This window comes from Thalassophryne amazonica, chromosome 1 (genome assembly GCF_902500255.1).
Source record: "Thalassophryne amazonica chromosome 1, fThaAma1.1, whole genome shotgun sequence".
NCBI classification, from domain to species: domain Eukaryota; kingdom Metazoa; phylum Chordata; class Actinopteri; order Batrachoidiformes; family Batrachoididae; genus Thalassophryne; species Thalassophryne amazonica.
The window spans coordinates 153,658,666-153,681,173 of record NC_047103.1 but is presented as its reverse complement, the minus strand read 5'-3'; the positions used below and the strand labels follow the sequence as shown (position 1 = coordinate 153,681,173).

The 22,508-nt window shown below is 41.5% G+C and overlaps 1 protein-coding gene across 1 annotated transcript in view; it reads right to left on the bottom strand.

Annotated features, from left to right (window-relative positions):
* cobll1a (cordon-bleu WH2 repeat protein-like 1a) overlaps positions 1 to 22,508 on the bottom strand; it is a 53,702-nt gene that overhangs the window by 18,276 nt on the left and 12,918 nt on the right. The window contains exons 2-4 of the mRNA XM_034176624.1: positions 5,218 to 5,350; positions 2,270 to 2,471; positions 1,904 to 2,159 (exon numbers count right to left, since the gene is read on the bottom strand). Of these exons, the coding sequence (XP_034032515.1) occupies positions 1,904 to 2,159; positions 2,270 to 2,471; positions 5,218 to 5,309 (550 nt within the window). The 5' untranslated portion in view covers positions 5,310 to 5,350. The remainder of the gene's footprint in view (positions 1 to 1,903; positions 2,160 to 2,269; positions 2,472 to 5,217; positions 5,351 to 22,508) is intronic.

Below are 22,508 nucleotides of genomic sequence, written 5' to 3'. Positions count from 1 at the left end.
GACGCGTCAACAACTAACACTGTTTTCCACTCAGATGCACCTAAACTCTCTTTCTGAGGACCACATGATGTGAAAACACAATAAAACTTTCTTACCTGTAAATCTGGTCACGTTTTCTGCATAAATAAATGTTATCCATTCTTTGTGCTCAAACGCCAAAGTAGGGGCGAATCCAGATGGAATGGGGGCGTGGGGGAGGGATGTGCCCCCCTCACAACACCCCTAGATTAAAGGTCCAGTTTTGAAGCCTTTTTTTACTACAACTACTAATACTACTTAAAATAATATTAATTTCGACAAGTAAAATATTTAGAGAGAATTTAAATGTTAGAAAAATGCTAGAATGAATTTAATAGTTACATTTATAAACAATGTAGGTTCGAAATTGCAAGTTTTACTGTTACAGTGCTGTCAACAGTTAAATATGAGGTCAAGAAAGAGGTCTTTATTTTACTTTTTATAAAACAAGTATTTATTTTCATTGAAGTCAAGAAAGGGTGACTATAAAGTAAGTTTTGGCAAAACAGGTATCATTGTCATGTTGAAGTGGCAGAGGGTTGTTGTCGGCAGCTGGGAAAAGTAACTAAAAAAGTAACTAGTAATCTAACTTAGTTACTTTTACAATTGAGTAATCAGTAATTGGATTACTTTTTCAAAGTAACTGTGGCAACACTGTTCCCCACTACTGGGTAGTTCATCAGAGTAAATGTAAATGTTATTAAGAAATGATCAGACAGAAGGGAGTTTTCAGGGAATACTGTTAAGTCTTCAATTTCCATACCATAAGTCAGAACAAGATCTAAGGTATGATTAAAGTGGTGGGTGGACTCATTTACATTTTGAGCAAAGCCAGTCGAGTCTAACAATAGATTAAATGCAGTGTTGAGACTGTTATTCTCAGCATCTGTGTGGATGTTAAAATCGCCCACTATAATTATCTTATCTGAGCTAAGCACTAAGTCAGACAAAAGGTCCGAAAATTCATAGAGAAACTCACAGTAACGACCAGGTGGACGATAGATAACAAATAAAACTGTTTTTTGTGACTTCCAATTTGGATGGACAAGACTAAGAGTCAAGCTTTCAAATTAATTAAAGCTGATTAATTAATAAGCTGGAGTGGAAGACTGCTGCTAATCCTCCTCTGTATAATTAATGGCTCAGCGTTCGTTGTCGTAAAAGAGTCAAATTGTAATTTTTTAATTTAGTTTTTTCATATATTATAGCAACAACAATAATAGTCTACCTAATAGACAATAATAGTCAATAATAATAGACTAATAATGTTACAATACAATTTTAGCGAAAGAGACAAAAAGAACCTAATGAAACAAAACAACAGAAAAGATAAAACCATGTAACAATGAAAATAAATACATATAGAAATAAATAACTGTTTCCTGTGAACACCTAGTGAGTAGCCTACTCTCGTTTAGGTTTTGAAACCTTGTTTCTGAAGTATTTTGTGTGATGTGCACAATTTTCAGTATTTTGACTAATACTACCAGTCATTTACAAGCCGAGATAAACTTTATATTAAAAAAAAAAAAAAAAATCAGTCCGGTTTTGATTATTAACATTTACTTGTACTTTTACTTTCAATACTTGAGTACATTTAGTTGTACATTACTTGTCATACTTAAGTACAATAAATACTAGATACTTTAAGACTTTTACTTGAGTAGCATTTCAATCAGTGACTTGAACTTCTACCAAAGTCATTGTTTTAATGGGTATCTGTACTTTTACTTAAGTGTGATTTTCCGGTACTTTATACAACACTGCTGCTCACCAAGAGGACCACAAGATCAATCACAAAACAAACTGACTATTCCATGAGCAATACGTCTGTAAGATCATTCCACCTGAAGTTCCTCCTGAAACAGTCAGAACGGTCACACACCTGCTTCATGTTGCGCTGGCTGATGTTGAGCTTCCATGTCTTTGGCAAACACTTCCCTCAGCCCGAGTTCATTTAAGGTCTTGCTCAGATCCAGCGGCTCTGTGTCCTGAGAGTCTCTCAGTAAAACTGTTGTTCCTTCTTTAAACTCACACTTGTCACACACCACTGGCAGCAGCATCCTCAGGGGAAGTTTGGGATTCACCCGCACCACGGTCCTGTGAGACTTATTGTAGTTGATCAGCAAGCGCACCGTGGCCTGACAAGAGAAATTGTATTGCTCACTTACAAATTGCACCAAGACTTTCAAGATACAACACCTGGATTAACTGCAGACCCATTTATAACAGAGTCATGGTCACATTTCACCTCGGGCATGTAGGGCTTCGTCGTCTTTTCCTCCATCACTTTGGGCTTCAGCACGATCTTCTCCGCTTCCAGTGAGCCGACAGGAGAGTTCGGTTTAAAAGTGATGACATTCTTGTTGAGTGACAGAACCTCAACAGTGTACTCAGAAGGATTTAGGTGGTAACTCGCACAGAGTGAGACCAGTAAGTCCATCACTGGTTTACTGTGCAGAGGAGGAAAGGTCAACAAAATCACAACTGGCTAAATTTGATCAGATCTGGCTAAATTTGAAACAGTGCAGACTTCAAAATGTGAAGATGTTTTGCGTGTGCACACCCTCAAGGGGTGTGGCTAACAGAACAATCAGGAGGCCATATTTAGACTTGTGTGATGTATGTCCTTGAAGAAATAAAAACCTGAATATTTCATATAACAATTTTGCTTATAGCTGAGGCGTTCTGCACATGCATCAAGAAAAGAAAAATTGAGATTGAACCATATTTACAGAGCATCCGGACAGTATTCACAGTGCTTCACTTACTGTATACACATTTTGTTGTGTTACAGTCTTATTTAAATATGGAGGGGTGAAATTCTTTTGTTTTCCTCAAAATTCCACACACAATACCCCATAATGACAATGTGACAAAATGTAAAATCTCAAACTATTAAAAAACAAAAACAAAAAACTAAGAAATCACATGTACATTAGGTATTCACAGCCTTTGCCATGAAGCTCAAAATTGAGCTCAGGTGCATCCTGTTTCCACTGATCATCCTTGAGATATTTCTACAGCTTAATTGGAGTCCACCTGGAGTACATTCAGTTGATTGGACATGATTTGGAAAGCCACACATCTGTCTTCATATAAGGTCCCACAGTTGACAGTGCATGAAAATTCAGTAAGGTATGTCTTCTGTAATACACTACAATTCTAAGGTAGAACTCTACTAGTGTATACTAAGGGATATCTAAATATCAAAAAAAAAGTAGAATAGAGTAGAGCCACTTAGGTGCCTGGTCTTGAGAACCAGGGATGGTTGGTGACAGAACTGATCAGTTGGTGCACCTTTGGCAGCAATTAGTTACCACCTGAATCCTTCTGAGTACGCTGTTGAGGTTCTGTCACCAACTGATGAACTCTAATGCATGCCAGAGCACAAACCAAACATGAAGTCAAAAGAAATGTCTGTAGACCTCCCAGACAGGATTTTCTTGAGGCACAAATCTGGGGAAGGGTATAGAAACATTTCTGCTGCTTCAAGGTCCCAATGAGCACAGGGGCCTCCATCATCTGTAAATGGAAGATGTTTGGATCCATCAGGACTCTTCCTAGAGCTGCCTGCCCATCTAAACTGAGCGATCAGGGAAAAGGGCCTTAGGTCACTCTGTCAGAGCTCCAGCAGTCCTCTGTGGAGAGAGGAGAACCTTCCAGAATAATCACAACTATCTCATCAATGAGACCTGTATGGTAGAGTGGCCAGACAGAAGTCACTCCTTAGTAAAAGGCACATGTCAGCCCACCTGGAGTTTGCCAAAAGGCACCTGAAGGACTCTCAGACCATGAGAAACAAAATTCTCTGGTCTGACGAGATAAATATTGAAGTCATGTGTGGAGGAAACCAGGCACCATCCTACAGTGAAGCATGGTGGTGGCAGCATCATGCTGTGGGGATGTTTTTCAGTGGCAGGAACTGAGAGACTAGTCAGGATTGAGTGAAAGATGAATGCAGCAATGTACAGAGACATCCTGGATGAAAACCTGCTCCAGAGCGCAGTTCATCTTTTAGCAGGACAATGACCCTAAGCACACAGACAAGATATCAAAGGAGTGGCTTCAGGACAACTCTGAATGTCTTTGAGTGGCCCAGCCAGAGCCCAGATGTGAATCTGACTGAACATCTCTGGAGAGATCTGAAAATGGCTGTGCACCGACGCTCCCCATCCAACCTGCTGAAGCCTGAGAGGTGCTGCAAAGAGGAATGGGCAAAATGGTCCAAGATAGGTGCACCAAGCTTGTAGCATCATATTCAAGAAGACTTGAGGCTGTAATTGCTGCCAAAGCTGCATCAACAAAGTGTTGAGAAAAGGCTGTAAATACTTAAGTACATGTGATTTATTATTTTTTTAATAAATTGGCAAAAAAAAAAAAAAATCTTTTCATGTTGTCATTATGGGGTGTTGTGAGTTATTTATTTATTTCCTTTATATAGCGCCAAATCACAACAGAGTTGCCTCAAGGCGCTTCACACAGGTAAGGTCTAACCAACCCCCAGAGCAACAGTGGTAAGGAAAAACTCCCACTGAGGAAGAAACCTCAAGCAGACCAGACTCAAAGGGGCAACCCTCTGCTTGGGCCATGCTACAGACATAAATTACAGAAATAATTCAAAGAACAATTCACGGACAAATATACAAGAATTGCTGTCGGTGCACAGGACAGGAGGGTCACCAACACAAACACAACTCCCATCTCTGGATGGAGCTGCACCATAAACAGAGAAAAAACAGAATCAGGCATCAGAAAGACAAAAAATACTGTATAATTTGCCAGCATTAATCAACAAGAAAAACAGAAGAAATACTAAGGTGATCACCGGCCGCTAGCCCTAAGCTTCACTAAAAGACCCAGAATTTAGGTGAAGTTGAGGCCGCGGCCCGCTCCAATTACTAATAACAGTTGAATTTTTAGAGGGAAAATAATGAATTTACTCCATTTTGGCTGTAACATAAAATGTGGAAAGTGAAGTGCTGTGAATACTTTGCTGATACATGGTAACTTTTCAAAGGTGTCCAAATCGTGAAAAAAATAAATAAAGGTTGCAATTTACTCAGGTTCAGTGTTATCGCTATCAATGTCTTTTTAACCCAACCAACCATCCAGACTTCAAGGAAAAACTATTTACAGTGATTTAAAAAAAAAAAAAGATTAATGATGGTAATAGTTGAGCTGGGCATACGTATTTACCTCCCGTGCACGATGGTGGTTTTCTCCTGTCCTCCTGGCAGAACCACAGTCAGGCTGTGGTCCCTCTTCAGTGGATTCTCCTTGTCATCCATTGGACCCAAAGGTAACAAAACGTGCAGCTTTTCAGGTCAACCTCCAGACAGATAATTCATGGGATTAATGGCAGAAACTGATTATTTTGGACCTTTACGTTATTAAATCAGCATAGTATTAATTAAATCTCCTCCTTTCCTCCATGTGGGTGTGAAATATCTCATAGCTGCTCAGAAATGCTTAAATTAGTACTGTGGAGGCACATTATGGGATGGAACCATTTTTTAATTACGCTGTGTACTACTGGAGGCTTTTCAAAAGACTTATCATGAATTAAATGTGTAACAGTTAAAACCTGACCAAGTTTTTAATTTAGATTCAAAATAATCCCATTAAAAAGGGGGATTTTGTGCAAGAGGTTAAACATAATGGGATTAAAGTTTTCAGATACCACAATCATCTTTAAAATTAAAACATAAGGAGCTGCTTGTCCCACGTGTCCTCCATTATAATTTTTATTATTGCAATTTATTTATTTTCTATCAAGACACTGAGTTAATTGTTACATATGTAGACAGTAAACAAAAAGTAATGCTGAAATGGCATTTTCATGAATTCAAAGAAAACAAACAAAAAAAATTACATTTCAAGTTAAAATACTTTAAAAAACAGGACAAAAAAAGACACTTATATCTTAACTGTTCAAATAAAACAATAACAGAAACATATTTGACCAATATTAATTCACCCAAACTAATGAATATATTGCCTTTTAACAAATGAATGAGGGGAAAAAAAAAAATACACACACACACACTATATATATACACGAGGTCTGTTAGAAAAGTATCGTACCTTTTTATTTTTTTCAAAAACTATATGGATTTGATTCATATGTTTTTACGTCAGCCAAGCTTGAACCTTCGTGCGCATGCGTGAGTTTTTCCACGCCTGTTGGTTGCGTCATTCGCGTGTGGGCAGGCTTTGAGTGAGCACTGCTCCTCCCCTCTCGTCATTGTTTCATTGCGAGGAAATGGCGGAATGATTTGGGCTGTTTTTTCCATCAGAATTTTTTCAGAAACTGTTAGAGACAGGCAGGTGGAAACCACTCGAAAAATTTATCTGGCTTTCGGTGAAAATTTTACGGGCTTCACAGAGAATGAGTGTTACTACAGCTTTAAGGACGACCCACAATGGCACACGGCGCGCCGCGCTCCGAGCCGCCATCGAGAGCCAGAAACCACCAGATCATTTCTAAACGGATCGCTGTGTGGAGCCGGGACCGTCGTGTGCAATTTCTATTATTATCACAAGAGCTGGACATCAGTCATTTTCCTGCAGATTTCACTTTTAACAAGAGATTTTGTCATGGAAAGCCGCGCGGAGGCTTTGCGCGTCACGATCGATTCGCTGATGAAGCGAGACAAAGGAACACCTCCGTTTCGGAGTGTTCGAGGACAAGTTGGGACATGCCCAGCTCTCCACTTTTGGTTTTGCTCCCATTTTGCATGAGATGAGCTCAAAGATCTAAAACTTTTTCCACATACACAATATCACCATTTCCCTCAAATATTGTTCACAAACCAGTCTAAATCTGTGATAGTGAGCACTTCTCCTTTGCTGAGATAATCCATCCCACCTCACAGGTGTGCCATATCAAGATGCTGATTAGACACTATGATTAGTGCACAGGTGTGCCTTAGACTGCCCACAATAAAAGGCCACTCTGAAAGGTGCAGTTTTGTTTCATGAGGGGGGGATACCAGTCAGTATCTGGTGTGACCACCATTTGCCTCATGCAGTGCAACACATCTCCTTTGCATCATCCGTGAAGAGAACACCTCTCCAACGTGCCAAACACCAGCGAATGTGAGCATTTGCCCACTCAAGTCGGTTACGACGAACTGGAGTCAGGTCGAGACCCCGATGAGGATGACGAGCATGCAGATGAGCTTCCCTGAGACGGTTTCTGACAGTTTGTGCAGAAATTCTTTGGTTATCCAAACCGATTGTTTCAGCAGCTGTCCGAGTGGCTGGTCTCAGATGATCTTGGAGGTGAACATGCTGGATGTGGAGGTCCTGGGCTGGTGTGGTTACACGTGGTCTGCGTTTGTGAGGCTGGTTGGATGTACTGCCAAATTCTCTGAAACGCCTTTGGAGACGGCTTATGGTAGAGAAATGAACATTCAATACACGAGCAACAGCTCTGGTTGACATTCCTGCTGTCAGCATGCCAATTGCACGCTCCCTCAAATCTTGCGACATCTGTGGCATTGTGCTGTGTGATAAAACTGCACCTTTCAGAGTGGCCTTTTATTGTGGGCAGTCTAAGGCACACCTGTGCACTAATCATGGTGTCTAATCAGCATCTTGGTATGGCACACCTGTGAGGTGGGATGGATTATCTCAGCAAAGGAGAAGTGCTCACTATCACAGATTTAGACTGGTTTGTGCACAATATTTAAGGGAAATGGTGATATTGTGTATGTGGAAAAAGTTTTAGATCTTTGAGTTCATCTCATACAAAATGGGAGCAAAACCAAAAGTGTTGCGTTTATATTTTTGTTGAGTATATATATATATATATATATGAATTTGCTTTAAAAGACACATTTCAAAATGTGTTAAAGAAAAAAGCCTTTATTCTAGAATTAACATTTAATTCATCTTGAGTTGTTTTATCAAGTTTAACTGTTTAATTAAAACAAACAACTTGCCCAAAGTAATGCAGATACTAATTACCTTTAACGAATTAATGAGGGGGGATGTATCATAGTAATCATAATTACTCTTCATTTTCATTAAGATGAACTGTTTAATTAAAAAATGGCATTTAACATATTTACGACTATCCATCCATCCATCCATCCATTTTCTTCCGCTTTATCCGGAGTCGGGTCACGGGGGCAGCAGCTCAAGCAAAGCCGCCCAGACCTCCTGATCCACACACACCTCCCTCAGCTCCTCCAGGGGAATCCCAAGGCGTTCCCAAGCCAGCCGAGAGATGTAGTCCCTCCAGCGTGTCCTGGGTCTTCCCCAGGGCCTCCTCCCAGTGGGACGTGCCCGGAACACCTCTCCAGCGAGGCGTCCAGGAGGCATCTGGAAAAGATGCCCGAGCCACCTCAACTGACTCCTTTTGACGTGGAGGAAAAGCGGCTCGACTCTGAGCTCCTCCCGAGTGACCGAGCTCCTCACCCTATCTCTAAGGGAGCGCCCAGCCACCCTGCGGAGGAAACTCATCTCGGCCACTTGTACTCGTGATCTCGTTCTTTCGGTCATGAGCCAAATCTCATGACCATAGGTGAGGATCGGAACGTAGATCATCGGTAAATCGAGAGCTTTGCCCCCCTACTCAGCTCTCTCTTCACCACGACGGTCCAATACAGCGACCGCATCACTGCAGATGCTGCACCGATCCGTCTATCGATCTCACGCCCTTTTTGAACGCTTCCAAAAGTTAAAAACTAAAACAAAAAACGGAGTTATAGCCATAATGAGTCAAGAACATGTTATCTAGACTTAAATACCAAAACCCCAAAGTTTTGATGGCTAAATATCGACCTTTAGCGACTGCTCCAGTGTTTGTTTCGATGCTCACAGTTCGACACAGTGTCATCTGTTTGAAGCAAGGAGATCTTTTGAATTACTGTTTCAATGCGAACCACATGACCACGTTGGTTCATGAACAGATGATCTCTGGCTAAAAATATTTGATTAAATTCCTCATAAGCCTACAGTTAGGTCCATAAATATTTGAATGTGGAGAAAGTGTTTAAATCTGGCATGTCCTGTTGTCTGTGATGATAACCCCAAAAAGTATAGAACAGTTTTTGACAAATGTTTTGAGAGAAATGGTCACAGAGTCAGTGAAACATTGTTTGATTTTTCTTATGCAAATGAAAATATTTTTACTGTTTACATTTTTCCTTTTATTTATTTATTTGTTCTGGTATTCAGTGTTTTTGCGGTTACCCATAATGCAATGTGATGCTTTCCACTGCATCACTGGAGGAGCTCCAGTTCGACACCGTTCTCTATACCAAGGTTTGTTTGAAACAAAAGTTACCATTTGCCTTGATGGCAGGTGGAGCCTCAGGGAGGTGATGGTCAAGTGGCTAACGCAGTGACCACCATGGTTCAAATCCCCCATCAGATGAGAAAAATCATTCAGGGCCCATGGGCAAGGTTCTTAATCCCCAAGGTGCTCCTGGTGTGAACTGTGCTTTGCTGCACTCTGACATTGGTGTGTGTGAATTTATCATGTGACACATCACTGCAAAGCCCTTTAATCTTGAAAGCGCAAGATGAATGCAGTCAGTTTATGATCATACTCCTGAAACTCACATTAATATTTACATTGAAAATGATATTCCACACATATCAGCGGTGACAAAGAAACTGGAACTCTTCCAAAGATTTTGTGTGCATGGTGCTTCAGTGCCTCACCACACTGCATTATGGGTAACCATTTCAAGAAAGCCTTATGACATTTCAAAGATGCATGTACATATGCTGTGCTCATACTAATCTTAATACCCCTCCTCATTGTTTTTAATACTTGAAAGGGTAAACTCACTCACACACACACACACACACAATAAAATTACAGACCTACAAAGAAGGTCTGTAATTATTATCGTAGGTACACTTCAACTGTGAGAGACAGAATCTAAAAGAAAAAAAAAATATTGCATGAAATAAGTATTTGATCACCGACCAACCAGCAGGAATTCTGGCTCTCACAGACCTGTTAGTTTTTCTTTAAGAAGCCCTCCTATTCTGCACTCTTTACCTGTATTAAATTGCACCTGTTTGAACTCGTTACATGTATAAAAGACACCTGTTCACACACTCAATCAATCAGACTCCAACCTGTCCACCATAGCCAAGACCAAAGAGCTGTCTAAGGACACCAGGGACAAAACTGTAGACCTGCACAAGGCTGGGATGGACTACAGGACAACGGGCAAACAGCTTGGTAGAAGACAACAACTGTTGGTGGAATTACAACCCCAATTCCAATGAAGATGGGATGTTGTGTAAAATGTAAATAAAAACAGAATACAATGATTTGCAAATCCTCTTCAACCTATATTGAATTGAATACACCACAAAGACAAGATATTTAATGTTCAAACTGATAAACTTTATTGTTTTTGTGCAAATATTTGCTCATTTTGAAATGGATGCCTGCAACACGTTTCAAAAAAGCTGGGACAGTGGTATATTTACCACTGTTACATCACCTTTCCTTCCAACAACACTTAATAAGTGTTTGGGAACTGAGGACACTAATTGTTGAAGCTTTGTAGGTGGAATTCTTTCCCATTCTTGCTTGATGTACGACTTCAGTGGTTCAACAGTCCGGGGTCTCTGATGTTGATGTTGCGCTTCATAACGTGGCACACATTTTCAATGGGCGACAGGTCTGGACTGCAGGCAGGCCAGTCTAGTACCCGCACTCTTTTAGTATGTAGCCACGCTGTTGTAACACGTGTAGAATGTGGCTTTGCATTGTCTTGCTGAAATAAGCAGGGACGTCCCTGAAAAAGACGTTGCTTGGATGGCAGCATGTGTTGCTCCAAAACCTGGATGTACCTTTCAGCATTGATGGTGCCATCAGAGATGTGCAAGTCGCCCATGCCATGGGCACTGACACACCCACATACCATCACAGATGCTGTCTTTTGAACTTTGCGCTGGTAACAATCTGGATGGTCTTTTTCCTCTTTTGTCCAGAGGACATGGCATCCATGATTTCCAAAAACAATTTGAAATGTGGACTCATCAGACCACAGCACACTTTTCCACTTTGGGTCTGTCCATTTCAAATGAGCTCAGGCCCAGAGAAGGTGGCAGCGTTTCTGGATGTTGATGCGTGGCTTTCACTTTGCAAGGTAGGGTTTTAACTTGCATTTGTAGATGTAACGACGAACTGTGTTAACTGACAATGGTTTTCTGAAGTGTTCCTGAGCCCACGCGGTAAGATCCTTTACACAATGATGTTGGTTTTTAATGCAGTGCCGCCTGAGGGATCGAAGGTCACGGGCATTCAATATTGGTTTTCGGCCTTGCCGCATACGTCTAGAAAGTTCTCCAGATTTTCAATCTCTGTTATGGACTGTTGATGATGGAATCCCTAAATTCCTTGCAATTGAACATTGAGAAACATTGTTCTTAAACTGCTGGACTATTTTTTCATGCAGTTGTTCACAAAGTGGTGATCCTCACCCCATCTTTGCTTGTGAACAGCTGAGCCTTTTGTGGATGCTCCTTTTATACCCAATCATGACCTTCACCTGTTTCCAATTAACCTGTTCACCTGGGGAATGTTCCAAACAGGTGTTCTTTGAGCATTCATCAACTTTCCCAGTCTTATGTTGCGACTGTCCCAGCTTTTTAGAAACGTGTTGCAGGCATCCATTTCAAAATTAGCAAATATTTGCACAAAACAATAACGTTTATCAGTTTGAACATTAAATATCTTGTCTTTGTGGTGTATTCAATTGAATATAGGTTGAAAAAGATTTGATCATTGTATTCTGTTTTTATTTACATTATTTATTTACATTTTACACAATGTCCCAACGTCATCGGAATTGGGGTTGTATTAGCAAATGGAAGAAACACAAGATGACTGTCAATCTTCCTGGGTCTGGGGCTCCATGCAAGATCTCGCCTCATGGGGTAAGGATGATTCTGAGAAGGGTCAGGACTCGGCCCAGAACTACATGGGAGGACCTGGTCAATGACCTGAAGAGAGCTGGGACCACAGTCGCAAAGATTAGGGCATACAAGGTCCGCCTGCTCAAACCTGCACATGTCCAGACCCGTTTGAAGTTCACAAGCAACCATCATTTTTTTTGCCAGCTTGCACTCGGCCGAGACGGACGCACTTTTCTCTTCTCCCTCCCTCCTTATCTTTCCTGCTTCTGTGGCATGTTGTCTGTGAGGCTGCAGCTTTGCTCTTCTGGAAAACGACAAAAATGGATCTGTTAAAGTGGTCTCTCAATGCAATTGACACTATTTTTTCCACAAGACATTCGGGGGCGGAGGACCCGACCTGTCCTGCCGGGACGCATGTGATGGGTTATGTGATGGACTCGTGGAGGAGATGGCAGGTCATGTGCCTTTACGTGCTTTCTGTGGAGGACGTCAAAGATGTGTATATATTCGGCTTGGTGGTGACCGGCTTTCTGCTGTGTGGAGCGGGCATGGCGCTGGTTTACCGGAAAATCAAGAAAGTGGAAGCAGCTTTGATTGGGCCTTCCAGGCTGCCCTACATGATTGATTCGATTGGGAAGGCAGTGGCTGCGCAGTCGGCGGGTGGTAACCGCATGCTGGAAAACATCTCGGGTAGGTTGCAGCTCTGGAAACCCGCTTTGACCATCTGTGAAGACCACATTCTACTTTCAGATGCATTGAGAGCCACTCTGTTCTCAGAACTATGGAATCTTTCAGGCGTCTGCTAATCTGGTTATTCATTTGGCCTCCCCAACACAGCTGCACTTCAAGGTCGCTGTGATAAAAAACCTCAAGAAGATCAACACTTAAGCCTCGCTCCCTGGTCATCCCCCCTCCCCTCAGCTTCTCCAGCTCTGACGTTGACTGTGGACAGTGGACTGCTCAGGGCTGAGCCCCTCCCCTCCAAGATTATCGGACAAGGCCGTTGACGGCGCCAAATAGGCTGCCTCCGGAGTATTCTGATAAACTGGACCTTCAAATCTCGGTTGTCGTCCTGCGTCCTTGTTTTGTCTGTGTGATTATTGTTTTTCTGTGCTGATGGGGATTTTTTTCCTCATTGCTGCTGTGTAACGCAGCGGCTATGAGGGTTTTTTTTTTCTCCTTTTCCCTCGTGTTTTGCTTTTCAATATATGTTTATGTACCGGGCCGGCCTATGTGTGTTGTGTGTTATGTGTGTGTCGTTTGTTATGGGTCGGTCTTGGTTTGCTCAGCCCTGCTGTTGACCAAGGCAGGGATGTACATCTGGAGCTGGTCCCTGGGTGCCTAATGGCGACTTCTGCTCCTATTGGCAATTAGGATGGGTTAAATGCAGTAGACACATTTCATTGTGCAGGGAACATGTTCTTCTGTGCATATGACAATAAAATTCTTTTGAATCCTTTGAATCTGTATGATCCAGAGGAGGCATGGGAGAAAGTCATATGGTCAGATGAGACCAAAATAAAGCTTTTTGGTATCAACTCTGCTCTCTGTGTTTGGAGGCATGGGGGTGGAAGCATCATTTGTGGGGGTGCTTTTATGCAAAGGGGAAAGGACGACTGCACCATATTGAAGGGAGGATGGATGGGGTCATGTGTCATGAGATTTTGCCAAACAACCTCCTTCCCTCCCTGGCTTGGTCTTCCAGCATGACAATGACTAGAAACACACAGCCAGGCCAACTAAGGAGTGGCTCCATAAGAAGCATTTAAAGGTCCTGGAGTGACCTAGGCAGTCTCCAGACCTGAACTCAATAGAAAATCTTTGGAAGGAGCTGAAACTCGAAACGTGAAAGATCTGGAGAAGATCTGTGTGGAGGAGTGGACCAAAATCCCTGCTGCAGTGTACAGGAAACATCAGACCTCTGTAACTGCAAACAAAGGTTTCTGTCTCAAATATTAAGGCCTGTTTTTGTATTGTATCAAATACTTATTTCACACAATAGAATGGCAAATTTATTATTATTATTAAAAAAAAAAATCATACAATGTGTGATTTTCTGGATCTTTTTTCATTTTTTATTCTGTCTCTCACAGTTGAAGTGTATGTACGATAAAAATTACAGACCTCTCCATTCTCTGTAGGTGGGAAAACTTGAAAAATGGACAGTGGATCAAATACTGATTTTCCCACTGTGTGTACATATATATATATATATATATACACTCAACAAAAATATAAATGCAACACTTTTGGTTTTGCTCCCATTTTGTATGAGATGAACTCAAAGATCTAAAACTTTTTCCACATACACAATATCACCATTTCCCTCAAATATTGTTCACAAACCAGTCTAAATCTGTGATAGTGAGCACTTCTCCTTTGCTGAGATAATCCATCCCATCTCACAGGTGTGCCATATCAAGATGCTGATTAGACACCATGATTAGTGCACAGGTGTGCCTTAGACTGCCCACAATAAAAGGCCACTCTGAAAGGTGCAACCAGAGCTGTTGCTCGTGTATTGAATTTTCATTTCTCTACCATAAGCCGTCTCCAAAGGTGTTTCAGAGAATTTTTCAGTACATCCAACCAGCCTCACAACCGCAGACCACATGTAACCACACCAGCCCAGGACCTCCACATCCAGCATGTTCACCTCCAAGATCGTCTGAGACCAGCCACTCGGACAGCTGCTGAAACAATCGGTTTGCATAACCAAAGAATTTCTGCACAAACTGTCAGAAACCATCTCAGGGAAGCTCATCTGCATGCTCGTCGTCCTCATCGGGGTCTCGACCTGACTCCAATTCGTCGTCGTAACCGACTTCAGTGGGCAAATGCTCACATTCGCTGGCGTTTGGCACGTTGGAGAGGTGTTCTTTTCATGGATGAATCCTGGTTCACACTGTTCAGGGCAGATGGCAGACAGCGTGTGTGGCGTCGTGTGGGTGAGCGGTTTTCTGATGTCAATGTTGTGGATCGAGTGGCCCATGGTGGCGGTGGGGTTATGGTATGGGCAGGCGTCTGTTATGGATGAAGAACACAGGTGCATTTTATTGATGGCATTTTGAATGCACAGAGATACCGTGACGAGATCCTGAGGCCCATTGTTGTGCCATACATCCAAGAACATCACCTCATGTTGCAGCAGGATAATGCACGGCTCCATGTTGCAAGGATCTGTACACAATTCTTGGAAGCTGAAAATGTCCCAGTTCTTGCATGGCCGGCATACTCACCGGACATGTCACCCATTGAGCATGTTGGGATGCTCTGGACCGGCGTATACGACAGCGTGTAGCAGTTCCTGCCAATATCCAGCAACTTCGCACAGCCATTGAAGAGGAGTGGACCAACATTCCACAGGCCACAATTGACAACCTGATCAACTCTATGTGAAGGAGATGTGTTGCCCTGCATGAGGCAAATGGTGGTCACACCAGATACTGACTGGTATCCCCCCAATAAAACAAAACTGCACCTTTCAGAGTGGCCTTTTATTGTGGACAGTCTAAGGCACACCTGTGCACTAATCATGGTGTCTAATCAGCATCTTGATATGGCACACCTGTGAGGTGGGATGGATTATCTCAGCAAAGGAGAAGTGCTCACTATCACAGATTTAGACTGGTTTGTGAACAATATTTGAGGGAAATGGTGATATTGTGTATGTGGAAAAAGTTTTAGATCTTTGAGTTCATCTCATACAAAATGGGAGCAAAACCAAAAGTGTTGCGTTTATATTTTTGTTGAGTATATACACACATATACAGCCCCTGGCAAAAATGATGGAATCACCGGCCTTGGAGGATGTTTCTTTTCTCCGCTCCTCCGCTCCTCTTTCCATGACAAAAACTCCTGTAACAGTGGAATGTACCATTCATTTCCAAACTGGACGCTATGTTTTATCCGGGATGTCGTCTGATTAGCACAGGAATTGCGGAAGACGTGGACATCAGCACTTTTTCGGCACACTGAGACAGACGTCCAGAGGAATTCCGCGCGTCGCGGTGGAGCCGCATGGCGCAAAGCAACGCCGTGATGAAGCCTCACAGGACATGTTCTGGCATGTCCAGGCTCATCCACAATTTCTCGGTTAGTCACACGACTGAAAACCCACCGACAGCCGTCTGAAAGCCATCTCAAAGCCGTCCTGTGAGACCAACACAGAGGTGGTTTTGTGCCGCTCCATGAGCCGCACGGTGGCGCAATCCTCCACTTTTCTTTCCATGAAAAAAACTCCTGTAACAGTGGAATGTGCCGAAAAAGTACTGATGTCCACATCTCCTGCCATTTTTATGTAAGTCAGACGACGTACCAGATCAACAAAGCCTTCACGTTGGAAATGATCTGGTTGTTTCAGCGGGGTTTCAGCCTGTCGATCGGCACTCGGAGCGCAGCGCGCTCTCAGCAGCTGTGGGTGGTCTTTAAACCGGCTGGAGCACTCCTTAATCTTTGTAATCCCCATAAAATCGTCCCTCAAAGCCATTTGAATTTTCCGAATGGTGTCCACCTGAAGGTCTCTCACAGTTTCTCGAAAAAACTGATGCAGCAAAGCTCTAAATCATTCAGACATTTATTCGCAATAAAAATCCGACGAGAGGGGTGGACCAGTGCTCACACAAAGCCTGCTCACAGGCGAATGACGCAACCGACAGGCGTGAAAAAACTCACACATGCGCACGAAGGTTCAAGCTTGGCTGATGCAATCACACGATTCAAATCCATATGGTTTTTGAAAAAAATAAAAAGGTCGGATACTTTTCTAACAGACCTCATATATATATATATATATATATATATATATATATATGTTCCAGTAGCAATTTGTTACTGAAATATAACTTTTACAGTTTCTCAGTCAAACTGTATGTTGTTGATGATAGATTTTTTTTTTTCATTTCAATAAAAGTGCATTTTTAGTGTTGATTTTGCTTTTAAAGTCTGAAAGGATAAAACAAGAGCATTTGATTGTTTTTTTTTTTTTTTTCAGTGACACTACAATATGTGCATGATATTCTCCAGGTAATATTGGAGTTGCATCAGGAAGGGCATCGGCATAAGACTAAAAGCAGGTTTGTACTGGATCTTCTGTCGTGACCCTGACATACAGACACATGTACACCCATGGACAATTTAACGTTTCCAGTCCACCTAACCCGTATGTCTTTGGAAGTAAGAGTAATGCGGAGAACATGCAAACTCCCCACAGAAAGGCCACTGGTGGGAATCAATCCCACAACCTTCTTGCTGTGAGGTAACAGTGCTAACCAGTAAGCCATCGTGGGACTACCCGCCTTGTGTTCACGCCATAGCCCAGGGGTATTCAACTCATTCCAGAAAGGGCTAAGAGGGTGCAGGTTTTCTTTGCAGCCACTGACTCCACCAGGTGATTTCACTGATTAATATCACTTTGAGCAGATGCAATCAGTTAATCAGTGAAATCACCTGGTGGAGTCAGTGGCTGCAAAGAAAACCTGCACCCTGTTGGCCCTTTCTGGAATCAGTTGATGAGCCCTGCCATAGCCTTAGCAATAGCATGCTAATATTTAATATTTTGATCAAACTACACATCCTGAGCAATATTTGGGAGAGGTTCTCACGTCCACATGACTCCTTAAGGTATAAAATGAAAAGCTAAGTCTTCTATAGGCCCCGAGGCCCAATGGAGAAGGTGCTTGTGTCCGGATGAAAATCAAAAAAGGAGAGCTAAAGCGTAACAAGTATCCTCGGTCTTCCCTAAGGAATTTCACCAAAAGGTGCTAAATTGAATTCAATCAATGATATTTTAGGTATTAAAGAACGCATTGTTTCTTATTCTTCAAATGTATCTATCTCAACACATTTGTGCAGTTTCATGCCAATAGGAACACTTACATGTTATGGCCCAGCATTTTTACAATTCAATTTTCACATATCTACCCCCAAACGTCAATGCATTTCTCTGACACATGAAATCCATTCAGTTGCAGCCTGTCTTCATTAATGCCCACTTCCAAATAAGATTATGGCTCCTTGAGTACTTGGGATTAGTGCTTTTAAAAGACTGCCTCTTCATGCTGTGGGTCACACATTTAGCAGTCTGTGTGAATTGTAAATGCTCTCCTAATGAAGTTTCCTCTTACCTGTGTGGATAGACTGTTCCCATTCCTGTGCAGCTTTCACTGTTGTTATTAGGAGGGAAGACGAAACTGAAGAAAAGAGAGGAGTTCTTTGCCCAGTAATCCCTGTTCATTGGACCGCCTCCCACACTTGCAGGCCCTGCCCACTGCTGTGACATCACTTTGCATGTTGTGGTTTGTTGCACCTGGCAAGCTGGTGAAAATGCTACATCACTCAGTTTGGGCGGAAAAAAGCCTCCAAAACAAAATTTAAAAGCCTCCAATCTATAAATTCTGTTAAATAACTTAATCCATCACACTCTGAGGAAGTTTAGAACTCAACCTTGAAGTGAAAAGAAAAGAAAAACCTTTGACCCCAGTGACCTTCACTACAAAAACAAACCAATTATCCTCTGTCTACATGCGTTTGGTGGATAAGCACCTGGGAGGAAGGGAGGAACATCCAGACAAACATGAAATGACAGCATGATGTAACATCATGTTCCTGTCTGCCGGCTACTGGATGGTTGGTGGATGTCGGTGTAATGGCAGTCAGCACGTGTCACTCCCACCTACCAAAACACATTCTGTTGACAGATACTAGCATCCTTGGCTTTCGGCATCAAACACAAGGCTTCTCCGCTTGGGGTGCAGAATAGATGGCTCAACTCAGCATCCAATTTTCAGTCCAAGCATGTAAAAAAATGAATCCAAGACAACAAGAAGACTTTGCCTTCCTGATGCACCAATGGCAGACATCATGATATACCAGTCAAGTCACCATTCGGGCTTGGCGGTGACAGTCTATTCTTGTGGTTAAGCGGTAGGCTTGAGACCAGCGGCTCCTCGGTTCAAACCCCCATCAGGCTGGAAAAGTCCTTCAGTCTCCAAGTTGCTCCAAAGCGCCTTGCATGGCAGCACCCTGACATCAATGTGGGTGAATGTGAGGCATCATTTGTAAAGCGCTTTGAATTTCTGATTCAGATGGAAAAGGACTATATAAATGCTGACCATTTAAAAAGTGAAATGTTATATTTAAATAACCTTGTTATGTCATCCGGACCCACAGAGTTCATTTGTTCAAATGGGAAAAATAATATGCAATTCACTGAAACAAATTGTTGCAATTTGCTTTCCCCATTTGTGTCTAAACATATTTATTATTTAATCACCAAATATGCAGTACTGTTCTCCTGAAAAAGAAGAAGAAAAAAGAACAATGTGAAGTACATTATTTTTGTAAACATGATTCATTATATACAGTCTCTAGAACTATTATTATTGGGGGTTTTTTCCCTAGGACTACAAAAACAAAACAAAAATTACAATATAGTTTATAAAAATAAAATGTATTTACTTCATCTGGTTGTGTAACCTTATATGGGAAAAATAATGTGCAAATAATTTTAACAATTTGCTGAAATTGTCTTTTCAATATTCAGACAATGAAATTTTATGGAATATGTTAACACAACTAGACTAAATAAACATTTCATTTTTTTCATTTTTTTTTTTAGAATATATCATGATATCAAACTGCAATATGGTACTTGTAAAATTTAATTTCCTGGGAATGTATCAAATGTATAAAACTGGCAGCCAAGTATTGTGATAGGTATGGTATTGTGAGAGGTGTATCGCCACTGCTCGACTTGGAGATGTATCATTCCAAACATTTTTATATTTATTAGTCACATCTCTGAGAATTTGAATGGGCTTGTCTGCCAAAAACCAATGTTCAACAAATTTTCTAACACTGGTATACAGTTGCAAAAGGAACTCTTGTTTGATTTGTGTCCATACAACAGGTAAACAGTAACTTAAGTGGGAGTTTTAATCTCATTAAGATGGGGAAATGTATGCCCACGGTGACTGTAATCTCATAATCTCCCTGTCAAGTCTTTGGTCTTGAAGCCGTAAACACTTCTCATGTTTTGTTCTAATAATCAACTTGTGTTGATGACTAATGGTGAAGCGGAGCGTTCGTTAGTCACTCGGTGCCCTTATGGTGTTGATGAGTGGAAAGGCCTGTCCCGCTGGCGTGAGATAAAGAGTTATGAGGCGTTAAACTGTCTGAGGACAGAGTACTTTCACCCTTTATCCAGCTCAGTGTTATCTATGACTCACTGTATTTTCCTGTCCCAGGAAACCACCGAGGCAATGGCGTAGTCGCATTTCCTCACTTCTGCTCTCCACTCAACATTGTGTTCACTATTTATTGCTAAAATTCTCCCGGAAATGGTAAATAAATGGAAATGGTAAATGGACTGCATTTTTATAGCGCTTTTCCATCTGCATCAGACGCTCAAAGCACTTTACAAATAATGTTTCACATTCACCTGAATGTGAAGGTGCCTCATTTGAACTCTGCTCCCAGTGCAAATGCTGGATATTTAAGGGAAACTGTGGTATTTAGCTAGAATTGACAACTGCCATTTGGGTGAAGATCAAAGAAATTGGGGTCAATTGTCAGATTGACACAGTGCTCAATGTCTTCATGACCACAGCAATTACACAATTATATTCTATGTATCATATAATTGTTAAAGAGAAAACTGGTATAAATGCACTACAATGCATTAGTCTCTGATTGACAGCTTTGCTCCAGCAGGGTGGGTGCATAGAATACAGAGTATCCTGAAAGTCTTCACAGTGCTTCACTTTTTCCACATCTTGTTATGTTACAGCTTTATTTCAAGCTGGATGAAATTCATTTTTCCATCAAAATTCTACTCACAGGATGAGGAAACAAACTGGATAAAACTAGAAAACCATGTTCCCAAATTGTTTCATTAGAGACCGTACCTTTTTTAGAACAAAAGAAATGGAGAGATTTGAAAATAAAAAATGAGTGGATTGTGTGTACACAACAAGTATGGACACAGGTGAGGAAGAAAATCAATGCACCTTTAACAACCTCACGGGCACTTAAAATCACTAAGATTGCAGATTTTTTACCTAATAAATTAGACTCTGGTTTTAAGGGGTGGGCGGAAAGGGGTTTGATAACTATCCATCAGATGTTTGATGGAGGGATATTAAAATCTTTTAAACAGTTGCAGGACAAATTTGGTTTAGGTTCTGATGGGGTTTTTTGATATTTACAATTACGAGACTATTTAATGGGACGCTTTGAAACAACTGCCTACACCAATTGAACAAATATTAATTAAGGTGATTGAAAAAAAAAGTAAAGTTAAAATAATATCGAGCATGTATAAATATTTACATTCTCAACTGTCTGATAACTCACTGGAAGTGAAGGGGAAGTGGGAGTTAGAGGCAAACACAATTATTGAGGATGAAGAATGGGAAGAGGCGTGTGAAAAAGGCCATAAAATTACTAGCAGTCCGATTTTGGAAGGAGTTCAATTAGAAAATTAAGTTAAGATTTTTTTAGGACACCATCAAATACTTTTAATAATGATAATAGTAAAACTAATCTGTGTTGGAGGGATTGCAAACAAATTGGGGATTATTTGCATATTTTTTGGGACTGCCCCGCCTTGAAACCATATTGGCTAGGGATCCAGGCAGAGATCCGAGCCATCCTAAATTTTAATTTGTGGCTGGATCCAAAATATTACATTATAGGGCTGACCCCAAGGGGTGGTTTGACACAAAGGGAAGCTCAATTGCTCCGCATTTGTTGATTGGTAGCAAAGAAAATGATAACGAGATCTTGGTTAAAAGCACTACCTCCCACTCTCCCTCAATGGTGTGACGGATTAAAAAACGTATATCTAATGGAAAAAATTACGCCAAAGCTTCATTTGAATATGGATTTGTTTTTGGATAGGTGGACCCCTGTCATTATTTACTTTGGTTGGGGATAATTATACTTGCTCAGGGTTTCTCACCGGAATTGTGTGTTTTCCTTTTTTTTTTTTTACCAGTTGTCGATAAAGTAAAATATATTTTAGGATATACCCCTTTTACTTTCAATGGGATTGAATACCGTCCTAGAATTTGCTGAGTTGCTCTGTTTGATTTGTTGTATTAATTCTATGTTGTAATTGAATATGGAGTTGCCCTTTTCAATAAACAGTGTTCAAAAAAAAAAAATTTCTACTCACAACACCCCAGACTCGGCTCCGCACCTTGGAAAATCCTACAGCTACCCAGGCCCCTGTAGTCAGTGCGGACCAAGGTAGCTTAGCCGCCGTTAGTTCCCAGGCCGACTGGGTGACTGTGAGGAGGAAGCGTAGTCCTAAACAGAAGCCCTGTGTACACTGCCAACCCGTTCACATCTCTAACCGTTTTTCCCCACTCGGCGACACACCCGCTGAGGATCAAACTCTGGTTATTGGCGACTCTGTTTTGAGAAATGTGAAGTTAGCGACGCCAGCAACCATAGTCAATTGTCTTCCGGGGGCAGGCGACATTGAAGGAAATTTGAAACTGCTGGCTAAGGCTAAGCGTAAATTTGGTAAGATTGTAATTCACGTCGGCAGTAATGACACCCGGTTACGCCAATTGGAGGTCACTAAA